Source organism: Lagopus muta, chromosome 6 (assembly GCF_023343835.1).
Source record: "Lagopus muta isolate bLagMut1 chromosome 6, bLagMut1 primary, whole genome shotgun sequence".
NCBI classification, from domain to species: Eukaryota; Metazoa; Chordata; class Aves; order Galliformes; family Phasianidae; genus Lagopus; species Lagopus muta.
In genome coordinates, this window is record NC_064438.1 from 38,571,263 (window position 1) to 38,585,006 (window position 13,744).

The 13,744-nt window shown below is 46.2% G+C and overlaps 1 protein-coding gene across 7 annotated transcripts in view; it reads left to right on the forward strand.

The window, feature by feature from the left end:
• Positions 1–13,744, forward strand: part of ESRRB (estrogen related receptor beta) — a 159,212-nt gene that overhangs the window by 125,058 nt on the left and 20,410 nt on the right. For all 7 annotated transcript variants that reach the window (XM_048949009.1, XM_048949011.1, XM_048949012.1 and 4 more), the window contains one exon: positions 3,727–3,843. In XM_048949009.1, coding sequence (XP_048804966.1) covers positions 3,727–3,843 — 117 coding nt within the window. The remainder of the gene's footprint in view (positions 1–3,726; positions 3,844–13,744) is intronic.

Sequence of the window (13,744 nt, forward strand, 5' to 3'; positions counted from 1 at the left end):
CCAAGTCCATAACATGAGCAGGAGCTGTGTGACAAGTTACCATATTCCCCAACCTCCAGGAGTCGTTCTCCCCCTTCCCAGATCCTCCCCTTCCAGAGAGGACGTGTCATCTAGGAGACTCCAAGCTCTGCTGTACAATTTTCAGGTATTCCAATTATGTGTTCACTGAATATTTTGTTCCAAACTGTTTAACAGTCAAAGGTCTCTATTTTGCAGAAAATAGGGTAATTTTACAGTTCTCCAGCATAAAAATACACGACCTGTCACTTCAATAGTCCTTGGCTGTTCCTTAGCATCTCTCATCTAAAGGCTATAAAGTGCAGTTAGACCCTAATGAATCAAGACTCACGATCCCCCCAGGAGACAGGTTTGGTAGCTCACCCAATTTTGATGATGGGAAGACCAGGACACAGAGAGGAAGTGATTTGACCTCCAAGAGGAAAGCTCAGAACAAATCCAGACTTTGATCTGGTCAGCAGCCACTTGGTTTTTTTGAAGCTGTTTTTTAGGTCAGCCTTGTGTGGTGGCATCGGTGAGGTCCTAGCAGGTTTTTTGGATCAAATGTAAATATTACCTAAATCAAGGAAAGCTTTTCTAATAAATGACTGTTCAAAGCAAGGCCTTGTCTACTAGATTATCCCATTTTCTTGCCTTGTCTTTCTAGGTCACATAATCTACAATTCACAATACAATACGTGCCACAAATTTATACTCGTATAAGGACTTGTCTGTCTGAACTCTTGTGTGCACAGAGGCCCTTCTGCACCCCAGCTGCTGTAGCAAAGAGGGAGCACTCTCTAAGCGCCAGCAGCCAGGCTGATGGTGTGACCGCCAGCCGCTGCGAGGCTGCTGGAATTCCGATGAGTTAATCTCATCACTTTATCATAGGGCACTTACAGAAATTACAGGAGCTGCGAGCAGCTCGCTGTGCTGGCAGCCGGCCCCAGGACCCATAAAAGAAATTGAGAGAACAAACAATGAAAAAAGTCAGAGAACTTTGTTACGAAGTTTTGGAGACGAGTTTTTCTTGGATGAATTCTGCCTGGGTAATGCTGATAGTGCCTTCCCTGGTGACTGCCTGCAAACACTTGGATATTGCCCCCAGCTGTAGCTTTCAGTCCATCCAGTACAGGGTGCATTTGGGGCTTGATAAAAAAGTCTGTTTAGCTTGGCAGCACTGTCTTGTATCTTCTAGTGGCAGTTCTTGTGTGGAGAGAGCACACTGGGCTTCACCTCTAGCATTTACCCAGCAGAGCGGGCTGCAGGACATGGTTGCTGGTGCTTTCTTCCTTGAGACTGGGAACGGGGTATATGTAAGAACATGCAAGCCTGCGTTCAATGTGAAGGCAATAACACACGCTGAAAGGGACGTCCCACTGGTAGGTGTATTTTTCTCACTTTCACATACCTATAAACCCTATGGCTGCAGCACCACATGGTGGCTGCTGTGTTGCCATATGGGAAGGGGAGCTGGCCCAGTGGCCACTCCCTTCTGATGCTTTAACAGTTGTGATCCCAGTACAGAATGCCTTTGAAAGCTGCATATTCAAATTATATGTCCCTATATGGTATATACGATACCCAGTACTTACTCTGACACTTTCACAGTTGAGTTGTGATCTAGGCTACATAGACCACTGCCAGTACTTTGTCAGGGGGAGGCATGAAGGAGTTGAAGGATCTGCCTGACTCATTGTAGAGGGACCTTGAACTTCTGGAAAGGGCTGTCATTGCCTTCTGCTGCTGTTAGGGCTCTGTGCCCCCTTGGGTGTCTCTGTCTTAGGGGGTGAATTTTTGGCCTTGAAACCATAAAAAATGAAATATTTTGCTCTCCAAAGCCCCGGTGCTGGTTTTGGTATGCAAGGTGAATATTGAAACTAAGGCAAGACCTTCAAAAGTGAGATTATGGTGGAGTTTTATTCCAGGTTTGTTCCTGCTCTGTTCCTTCCTGTGCTGGGCACAGCAAGTAGAGATCAGGCCTCTGTATTCAGAAATCTGTAAGGCAGTGGAGCTCTGTGTCTACAGCAGGAGTTTATTACCCTGAGATCATAGCTGAATCTCAATTTCCAGCTCTCTGAGAACCTTGGTACATTGCTAGCTATTGAAATTCAGGTGCTGCACAATGACCAAATACGGTCTGAATGGAAGCAACTTGTGCAATGTTTTTTTTGTGTGTGTGTGGACAAGCTGCATTTTGGGCATGAAGGAACAATGGTGAGGAATGAGGTGGACAGCCTGGAGCTTAAAGTCAAGTTGCAGGTCTTGTGACAAGATAGAGGGCAGGTTTGTAACTAGCAGGCAGATAATGTCTGTACTTCTAGGGGCTGTATGCTTCTGAGGTTTCACCCAGCAAGGGCCGAGCATAATGAAATAAATAAAATGGTGCTTTCCTCCTTTTGAATCTATCTCTCTTTTAGGTCTGATTGTCAGTGGATTCTCTGACTGCTTAGTTAGTCCCAAGATCTAGTTATCACCCCTAGAAACTGTATGCATATATGCAGAGAAAAGAAGGGTCTTGAACAAGAACTAGAAATCCATTGCATATCTAGGAACAAAAATCAAGTGTCCTGTCCTGGTGTTACTGAACTGGGAGCTTCCCTTCTAATCTGGTGGCATACAAAGTCCAGGCTGTGTCCCCTCTCTGCTCTCACGTGTGCTCTTTCCTACAGCTGTGAGTGAACTCTTGGCTCTCAGTTTCCTGCTCTGAACCACCAAAGCAACCTTTCCATCCTTCTGAACTAATTGTAGATTTTAGAAATCCCTTTTGGAGCTGCCTGTTTTACCTAGTAGCCAGACTGCCTAGCAGTACATCATCACTGTTGACGCCAGGTTTCTGGTCCTGCTCCACAGCAAAAACTGAATAGTCCTCTTCAGAAGCATCTTCACAGTGAATGTCAGGATGAAGACAACTGTTTCTGTTTGTTGTCTTCTAGGGCTAAATAATTGCTGCTTTACATGTCATTCAGTGTACTATCCACTCCATCCTCATATCAGACCCCTGCTTCCATGTTTCAGTTACGTGCTTGGCTTATTATAAAATACAAAATGAGCAGAAACAAATTTGGGGTGCCTCTTTTCCTGTTTTGTCTTGGAGGTGATGTTGTGATCATAAATGAAAGGAAATAAGGAAAGAAATTATCTTCTCTACAAAGAAATGATAAGGACTACTAAAGTAAAACTGAAAAGATTTGCATAGATAGGTTGCATTTTACATCTTACCCATTTTTCTCACCAACTGCTTCCCTGCTACCTGCAGGATGTCACTGACAGGAGGAAGCAAAGGAGGAAATCCCACCTCCTAGCTCTGTGGTACCCAAAGCAAGACAAAGAAGACAGGTGACATCCACCTGGTAGATGTGGAGTGAGATTTGCTCTAGCTCTCAGGGCTTCAGGGAACAGGTAGTAAGTGACGCAGCATAAGAAGTGATGATGTGCTTTGAAAATACTGTGTGCCTGAAAGCCCAGCTTTGAGTCAGCTCCTTGGATGGGCAGGTTTCTCCCAGTACAAACAGCAGTGTTGCTTTTTTTCTGAAATGAGCTCCAGTAAGTAGTGCTGGGTTCTCAAAGAGCCATCCATCACAAGCCAGCTGTGGTCTGTGTGTGTGAGCAAATGAGTGAGCAAACATAGAGACCAATGGTTATGGAAATACTTGGGCACTTCAGCCTACTTCTGGGTCAGTGAGGAGAATATGGCTCCTGAGTGACCATATCTGTGTTTGATTGCAGGGAATATTGAATACAGCTGCCCAGCCACCAATGAATGTGAGATCACAAAACGGAGGCGCAAGTCCTGTCAAGCCTGTCGCTTCATGAAATGCCTCAAAGTGGGGATGCTGAAAGAAGGTAAGATGCAGTTGCTGTCTGTCCTGACCTGGAAATCCAGGCCTTGTAGAATCCCCTAGGGCAAATATACACTTGTGCTCTCAGGTTTTTCCAAAGTATCTCTATATAGGATTTTTAGAAGAGTCAGGATGGGCCATTACCAAGAAGACAATCCAGAGAGGAGGGTGGTTCTAGTCAGCACGCTAATGCTAGGGTATTACTTTCAGCGTGACAGCAAATTCAACAGATAACTGGAAACAGGCTGTGCCAAACCATTTCCTTCCTGAAAGAACCCCAGGCTGGACGGTATTGTTCTCTTTCCCTCCAGGTCATTTTCCAGTATTGAGAAGGAAAGGTTCTTGCTTGATTATGACTGGGTTGTCTGGGCTTAGTAAGGGAAGGATGGAGTTAATGCAAAGCTATGGCACAGTGTGCTTGAAGGTCTGCCCATGTTTCCACTCAGGAGACTTTCTGAAGATGTTGAGGAGCACAGGTTTGTCTGGGAGCTGTGGGTCGCCTGCCCTGCATGCTCAACCTGTTCAGCTTATTGATCTGTTCGGTGTTCTCTAAGCAGTGTTCAGCTTTTCTTGTGCTGCTTTTCCTCCCTTCCCCCCTGCCTCCCCAATCCTTGTCCATTCAAGGTGAACCACAGGGAATTCAGTGGCAATTAAACACATTCTTATGGATTGGCTTTAAAGCTTTGTTTCCTTTGGGTCCCTCGGGGAGAGGAACCGAGAGGAGGAGGGGTAGGAAGGAGGAGAGCTACTTGTAACCCTCTGAACTGCTGTACCTGACAGAGAACAGTGCCCTCCGTTTGTCTAAAAGGAACAACAGCTAGCTGTGGTCTGCACAAGGCCAGTGTGCTGGAGCCAAGATGCCAGCATGCAGCGTGCTTCCAGATCATACCATTTTAGCAGCCAGTGATGAATTGCACGATGTCACTTGAACCTGCTTTGCTTTGCACTGGTGCTCTCTCATTTCTTGAGAGGCAAGTTGATGGCAGCCTGTATTGTTAAAAATGTAGATTAGATGTTAAACTCTGTCCTGTTCTTTGATGGATGTGCAGCTTCTGTGGTTAAATATCTTCCTGCTGGAGCACACCAGGTACCAAGGGAAGGAGATGCAGTCTTGTGTAGTCTATCCCTCCCCGGCAGGTTATCGAGTTGGGAAGGTCTTGATCTTCTGCTGGGAGGGAGGCACCTGCTTTGGGATTTAGAGAGAAACTCCTTTAAAGCAGCTTTCTTGTGTGTGGTCATTCTGGGGAGCATTATATCCCCTCACTCACATACCAGTCCATGATAGTGATGTTGCCTGAAGAGCACATTGGTTATGAGAGAGCCTGCTCACATTAATCTTGTAAAACAACCATAAAAATATGATGATGTGGCTCCAGTCACTCTGCAGAGCAGCAGCACGGGTCCTGGCTTGCTGGCTGCCTGTGTCTGTACTGCCCTTCATCCAAGCAGTTGAGCCTCTCAGAGCTTGGCAGCTCTGAGCAGCAGGAGCCTGTGCTGGCTTGACTGCAGCCAGGGCAACCTCTGCTCCCAGTTCTAGGAGTGTAATACAGTCCAGAGCAGGGTCTGAACTGTGGCTTAGCCACCAAGTTGTGTGAAAACAGTTAACTCCTACCAGACCAGAGAGAGGCTGACAAACAGCATCGTTTCATTCACACCATGCTGTGTCTGACCTCCTGAACCCTGTGGGATACAAATCATTGTAAACTGAAATTTGACTCTTTAAGGCTGCTTTTGTGCTGAAGTGTCTTTGGTTATTCATATAGGGATTGATTTGGCATCATTAAACCACTAGGGAAGGGTGGTTTGCTATTGATGTTAGTGTATCTGTGATCCTTCCCATAATATTTAGAGCTGTGGAATATACAGCATTTAGATTTATTGATAGCAATGGGATGTACGAACACTTGACAATATCAAGGGAAGGAGAAGAGCCTATTTTAGCAATCTAACAGGAATTTTTTATCCTAATGCTGAGTGGTCAGCTGATGTAGGAAATGCTGCTTCTTTTCTCTCTCTTTTGCTCATCTTTACCAGCTGAGAAATAAGGGTCAGACTGCTTTGCAAAAGGGTTATAAGCACTGATTAGTTAACTTTATGTGAAGCACAAAGTTATTAGTATACAGAATTCAATCAATACCCATCTTTAAAAGCAAAATCCAAAAAGGGATAAAAAATGGCTTCACAGTCTTTGATCTCCACAGGGCCAGGAGTTTCAGGAAAGAACAAATCCATAATTGTTTGACTTACTCAGAAATGCAGAATTGACAAGAGATTTTGGATTAGAAAAGGTTCGTTGGTTTTTTACATCTCTGATCTGTCATTCTGTTAGCTCATCCATCGCTTTATCCACCAGGGCAACAGTGTTCCCTGTTACACATTTCTAGTAGTTTGACTGGTTTTTGAAATCCCTGGTGTTTTGGCTTTCCCAGAGAACCTATCCTGCAGTCCCCATGTGCTCATTAGGATGTTTTCATCTTCAAGCTACGTGCTATTTTCCCTTTCAGTATTTCCTGTTTTTGCTTGCTTTGGTTTACATCTCTCTTCTTCCTTGGGTCCATCCATGGCAGAAGGCTGCTAAGCCAGGTTCCTTCTCCTGTTTGATTGCCCAAAGTTTGGAGAAAAGTGATCTTATGGCTAAATGAGAGATCTTGAAGCCAGTTTGTCTCTTGCTGCGTCTCTCTTTGAGATCTTTGGTGCTGATCTGGTAACTTACTGCGTGACATTTCTGGGAAATTGCCTTCCTCTGAAGAAGAAAAATATGATATTCTGTTCGTGCCTAGTTCAGTGCTTTGTGATTTCTTCTCGGTAAGACAGGAAAGATTCTTCTGGTTATTGTCCTTACACGTGATATACACACCTCTGTCTGCTCACTGAGCATGTGGTGCGGGCCTATTTTTCAAGCAGGGGGAACCAGTATTTAAAGATGTCAAAAAGCAGGTAGCAATGACTTCAAGCCTCTACTTTACTCCTGAATGCTCAACTTGATTCTGCAGAAGCAGAATCCCCTTGGAAATGCACATGAGGGTCTCTAGGCACGTTCTTTCTTTTCCAAGGGATTGCAGGGAGCTGAAGAGCCAACCGTGTCCCTTTAAGACCTGGGAGACTGTCCCTAACACAGAGGTGCAGGTTGTTCGGGCAATGCCAAGTGAATGAGGATCAGGGCAGGAAGAGAGCCGATGGGGCGATCAATAGGTGTCTCAGATATCCAGGCCACTTTCTTTAAGAGATCTCCGATCAATGCATTGCAGCGAGGGAACCGCACAGACACCAGAGCTTTGCTGTCTCAGGTTCTCCAGGCGTGACGCTGCAGGGCAGGCGAGACTCACTGGGGAGAGTGACTGGCAGAAAGCAATGCCTGCGGAGCCCAACAGAATCAGATGTGTTGGCCTGTCTAGCTGTCCGTCTCTCACTTTCCCTTCCATCTGGATTGTGCCTTCAGAGAGCTCTAATTGCCCCCTCATTCAGAGACCTGGACAGGAGGCTGCTGGATTTGGAGTTTGTGATTCCAGCGTACCCCAATCCAAGAGTCCCTGTAGAGAAGTTATGTCCCTAGAAAGCCTGTGCTCTGCTGATTGTGGTCTGGCTGAGGTATCTGCAGGCAGAGATGAATGGGGCTTCTCTACAGCTTTGTCCAGCCGAAGTGCATACCTTCCTGTTCTGCAAAATCTGTCTGCAAACAGAAATGTTACCTGTAAGGATGCCTAGCCATTGAGGATGGCCTGTGGGGCTTCCAAGAAAGAGGGCAAAGACTGAAGGGGCCCTGGGGATGTATCCTGTGGCAGATGAAGTGCACCTTATTTCAGAAAATATTTACATCCAAAGTTTCCCAGATGCATTTCTTATAAGAATTCCCAGATAGGAAAACTGCTATGTTCAAGATGCCCCCCTCGGAATGTCTTTGAAGGCAAATTCTCCTCTGGCCTGGCCTCCTTGCTCTGAGGGTCACCCAGCAGTTTTTGCTTACGTGGTGAGGGTGAAGTCTACATACATAAGAAAGGTAGGGGAAAGAAGTCTGGATCTGGATGCAGAAAAGGGTGGCTCTTTAACAGCAAGAGAGAGTTTAGGCAATTAGCGAAGAAAGGTGGATGACTTACTTCAGCTACATGACTCTGTTTCTTCCCAGAAGTGTATCTGCTGTGATGTAGTAATCCCAGGTACAACCATTCATTTCCCAAGCTTTGCTCCTTGTCATACTAATGCACTTCAATAAGTAAGATTAGAGAACATGTTAAAATTCAACAGGACATCCAAATTCCTTGTTACAAATCCCCCAAGCTCCCGAACTGTTATCTGTCTAATCTGATTTGTGATGTACTCATCACTAGAATGTGTGGATACTGACACTACAGGGCCAAGGACTGAAATATGAATGAGAAGTGAAGAGAGAAGAGCCACAGAATTCACCCTGCTCATCTTCCCATTAGCTGTTCCCCTTTTTCACCTGTCTGTAGAGCCTTTGGCAATACCCTGCCTACTGCAGCCAGTAGAACTATCCTAACTCTGCTCTTTCCCTTACCAGATGCAGCCAGTGGCTGTTACAAATGCTGTCCAAAGAAACAAACCTGTTGCTCCTGAGTAGGCCTGGCTCTGTGATTTTATAAATTGGGTGCCATTGTCCAGTACCTAAACAAGGGATTCCTGGCACTGGCAATCTCAAAATACTTCTACCTCATAACTTTGCCTTCATTGTTCACTAAAATCCAGATAACTGAATCAACAGTGGACCTCCTTTCAGCAACATAACCAAATGGAGGGTGTTTCATTTCTCTTTTTAAGTGTCAGAATCTCTCAATGAAGCAAAGCGTTTCCAGCAACCGCTCCCTCCTGCCCCCATCCCTGCTTCCAAACCATGTGTTCTCGAAAAGACATTTGATTCCAGTGAAAGCTCAGCTGACATCCCTGCAATATGCTTGGGTTTTTGCTTCGTGCTTCCTGGGAAGGATGAGGGCTCCTCCGGGGATTCTGGGTAATTGGGTTAGTGGCCAGCTCATGTCAGGAAATTAAAAGGCAGCCCCGATCAGGTTGCTGCTGCAGGGGATTTAATGGCTTTGTATTTATAAAGTATTCTGCCTCCAGCCGGTGCCAGAAATATCACTACTGGAGGCATCCAGATGGAAAAAAAAAAAAAAAGAGAAAATTTATTTTTCTTACTCTAAAATACCCTTGTGTTTAAAAACAGACGGGCAACCAACTTCTCTGTCCTCTGACATAGGATTTCCAGATGCAGTGAGTGGCATCCTGATGTTTGTATTTTCTACACCCAGCCATTTTCCAAGACATGAATTGAGCATTTATAGTATTGGGCATATATAGAATTGGGCTGGGTGGTAGCACAACATAGAACATTTGCAACCTTTGGTAGGATGCTGGTAAAGCTCCAGAACTGAGGCTTCTAGTGGATGGACCATCAGTGAGTGTACACTGGAACGATAGCACTTGGTATCTGTTTTCTGAACACCAGACTGGTGCATCATGGACCCTTGCAACACCTTCTGCCACATCCAGTGGATTATCAATCTGTCAAGGTTGGTTTTCTCCATTCATTTTGAACCATTAATCTGCCCAGATGAGTCCGTAGGTTCTTGTTATATGTAACTGAACCTCTGTCCTATCAAACATGAAGTCCAGATTCTTTGATGTACTTCAGTGCAAATTCAGAGAGGGATTGCCTCTACAAAGGTTTGTGAGCGTATTCCATCACTAGAAGCTGTGCTTAGTGCTCTTATAGCACATACAAAAAGAGGAAGCTGATAAAAACTGCAACTGTCCAAGGATTTTTAGATGCCAATCATCATGCAGTAAATCTGTGGGTAAGATCCCCTGAGCTGAGCAGGAGTAGGTTGGGCCTGGACGCTTGTCCCACTCCTCTGCTGTAACTTAAGGCATGTACATTCAACAAGTGTCAGTGGGCACCAGTTCTTAGTGGTGCAAACACCACTGCTGAGGTGGGAATTTTAGGAGACATTTTAAGTCTCCAAGGCACAAGTAGAGCTGTGCTGGGAGAGCTGGCTGAAGTGGCAGCACGCTGTGTTCTTGGGCCCAAGGAGCTCCCTCACCTCTGCAGAGCTTTGTCACGAGTGGGCCTCTCTCCATGTGCTGGCGGCGCCTCTCCGTTGTGTCATAAATCTAGAGTTTTGTTCCTCAGTCCATGCTCATGCTCCCTTGCCTGCTCCAAAAGGCTTGTGTCCTCTATCTAAACATTTAACAGTCTTCTTACAGATGTTCTCAGTGTGAAATAGAAAATTGAGCTAGAAAAAGCATTGGTTTGACCCTTCAGGGCATTTCTGAGGTTCATCACATCTCCTCACAAGTGTCTGGAGGGTGATGTGAATGCAGATATGCCTGCTTCTCTCTGTTGCTTCTCAGAGGAGCCCAGATGCACAGAAGCAAGCTGTCAAAGTCTAAAGTAAGGTAAGTGGAAACACACTTGGGGCTGTAGGTTTCTCTAGGCAGCAAGCACCCTTTTGGGGATTCAGTTCTGAGTATTATCTCTTGGAAAGTTGGCGGCACTGTGGCTTTGTCAGCTCTTAGGTCCTTCTGTGAAAGTCATCCATGGTCTTTTCCTGGTAGACACATGCCTGTGTCTTCTTTCGCAGTGCCCCTCAGCCCGCTGCTGTGTGAGTATTGCTTTTGTGGGTGATGAAAGTCAATACGCCTTTTGTCCTTCTTCAGACTGGTTAGAGGTCCATGAGGGGCAACAGTCCAAGCATTTGTATGGACCATGAACAGAAGGTGAGGGTGTGGGTGTGGGGAGCACTACAGAATGCTAAAGAATGTACCGAGGTATTCTTTATTCCCTTCTGCCCCTGAAGCCTTTCTTGATTCCTGTTTTTCCAGTGTGACTAGGGACTCAGCATGGGAAGGAAGCTGTACCTTTGAGGGACAGGCCAGGGATGCAGAGACACCTCAGCAGAGCTGGCAGCTGAGGAGGAAAAGGGTTCAAAAGCTTTTGAATTACATCAGATCCTATATGCTTTGGACCAACCACCGGGGACATGCAGCTTATATGCGTGGGACAGTTTGTGTCAGTGCTCCAGAGCATGTGACAGGCTCTAGAACCAAGTATATCACCAGTTGTTGCTGGGCTAACCTGTCCCTTGCAGTTCAAGGACTGTTTAGCTAGACAAGCAGGAAAACAACTTTTCTACTCAACTAATACATCCCTGAAAATACCAGAGGAGGGATCAGATCCATCTCTCTATAGGTCCTTGTAACACAGGAGAGGGATTATGATATAAACAGGACTTCTTCTCTTCCTGTGATGGAATCTACAAGTGACAAAAGAAAACCTAGTCAGGTTCCAGCCTTTCCACCTTCTCACTAAGCACTTTTCTCCATTCTGTTTCTTACCCCATCTGGGCACCCCTAACTTTTAAGGTCATAGCTACACTGTTTCCTTGATAGGCGTCCTCCCAGCTCACTCCTCCCACTGCCACATCCCCTGGTCTCTCCTGATGTTCTGAGCAAAAAAGGAGAAGGAACGCCTTGTGTACAGTACTTTTCCCTTTCTTTTTTCTTTGGTCTCAGCCTATGTTTGCCAGCTTTCTTGGGCATTGCCAGTCCCCATGCTTTAGAATGCAGCTCCTGGGGACAGGGGTACCTCTGTCACCTGTGGAGCAACACCTCAGTTCAGACCTCGGGAGAGCAGCTAGGTTGCACTGATGCAGACTGTACCTCAAGGTATAGGTGGGCAGTAAGCACAGGATCTGGCTGGTTTATAGAGTGAGCTGGGCAAAAGCAGTCCTGGAGATGCTGCTCCCTAGCAAGCACTTGTCCTCTCTTCCCTTCAGTTGTGCCCTTCTTGGTCTAGACACAAATTATCCCATGCATAAACCCTGTAGCTTGGCTTCTCTGTTAGCTCTTTTGGCAAGATGGATCTTTCTGTTCCTGTCAATTCATGAGCATGTGATAGGACTCGATGGAAAGTGAGGTGAGGCTAGTAATTTGACACGACAGCTGATATTGGGCCTAGACTGCATTTCCCAATGGCCGGAGCTTAGCTTCACAGAGCTTTTAAGATTATTTTTAGTCCCCAGAAAATAAAAGAGAAACTAAACCTGACTCCGTATGCTGTCGCCTCTGCATACTCGGCTATTTTTACTTCCGACAGACTGGGCCTAGGTCCAGCTTTTAAAAAAAGATGGAATTATTTTACTTCCATTAAGAAAAAAAAAAAAACCACCCGAAGCCTGATGTTATCAAGTCAGTATGGGGACATCTGATCCCAAAGTTGTCGGGCAGACATCTCTCTGAGGGGCATGTCACAGAAATGCAGGGAGCTTGAACAGATCAGCGGATCAGCTCTCCCACTGCAGAGGCTTGGTGCTGGCACAGACCTCTCCGCACCAGCACTTGGAACACGAGTGGCACCCACAGGACACTTCGAAAACTGACAGTCCTGCCCCGGGCAGGATGCTGAGCCAACAAGTTCTGCACAAGCCACGGACTTGCCCCTCTCCTTGCTTGATGCTGGGGAGCTGAAAGCATGCTGCTGGTGAGTGGGGACTCAGTGCAACTCTGTGAAGCTTGGCAGCTGGGCTGCTGTGCAGAGTGACTCAAAAGGTAACAAAATTCAACAAACGGCACTTCCTGGCAGCACTGAACGGGAGGAGAGGGGATGTTTCAGCACATACAGCCTTCATTTCTGAAGAAGCAGTTTCCAGAAAGGTAGGTCAGCACAGAGTGATACTTCCCAAACCTTGCTCTGTACTGTAGCACCTCACATCGTAAATGTGAATCCTCCCATCCTGTTTGCTCTAGCTGACCATCTTTGCTGACACTGTGTCAAGAAGGGGGGGGTCCAAGAGTGCCAGTCATGGTGATGGCTTTGTAAGATGAGTGCTTTGTTTCCTGGGAGCTGGACAGATGTGATACATGTGAAAAATCAGTCTGTGCAGGAGCTGGAAGTCAGCTGCTTTCTCTTGGTGTTGTCTGGTCAGGCTGTGGTATCAAACCCTATGTAAGAGCCTTCTGACCAGCTGTATCTCAGAAGTGACTGCTGCACTTTGCAGTTAAAGTGCAGGTGGCTGCAGGCATGGTGTGAACTCTGCACTTGGGATTACAGTGTACAAAGCACTCAGCCTTGCTCCAGCCCTGCCCCTCTCATCTCTCTTCTGCCCTCTCACTTTCATTCATTCAGTTTACATCCTGCTCTGTTTCTTCTCCACTTGATGCTTTCTTTTTTGCTCTGAGCTCATGCACTGCAACTCCCCACCCCATTTAGGTACCCCTTAGGTATCCTCCAGCAGAGCTGCATTGTAACCGCCCTCCCTATCTTAAAATCAATCAGTGAGCAAACCAGAGCAGAGCAGCAGACATTAACAAGCCACTGCTGCTTAGTATTAGATCTTGAATTTTGGCCATGCCCTTTCCTGCCATCTAACTATGACCCCTTACGCTGTCAGCTCTTTAGGAAAGGGCTTTTGCCACAGTGCTCACTTCTGGACTGTCACAGTCAGGGACTCAGCTTGAGATGCCTTTGTTTGCTGTTGCCCTGAACAGCTGGAGCTGCTGATGACAGGGTAGGGTAGTGGCTCTGCAAATGCTGATTGAAAGCATTTGCCTCAAGGAGTTTCATGCAGGAACAACAAGAGGACGAAGGTTTGTTCAAAATAAACAAGCTAAAGACCTTGGGCGAACAGACCTCTATCTGCCTAGTGAGGGAAGGAGGGATGGACGGTAAATCTCCCTGCGTCTCTCTTATCTTTTTTTTAATGCACTTAAGTCGTTTGTGTCCTTATAATCTGATTGAGGGTCCTTAATACTGCTGCAACCTGTGCAGCCATCCCTCTGCTGGGCACTGGAGATGCATGTTTCTCCTTGGGAAGAGGAACAGAAAGCTCCTTCCCCCATTTTCTCCCAACTCTCCCAGTCGTCCTTCCATACTGCTTAGCAAAGTGCACAGT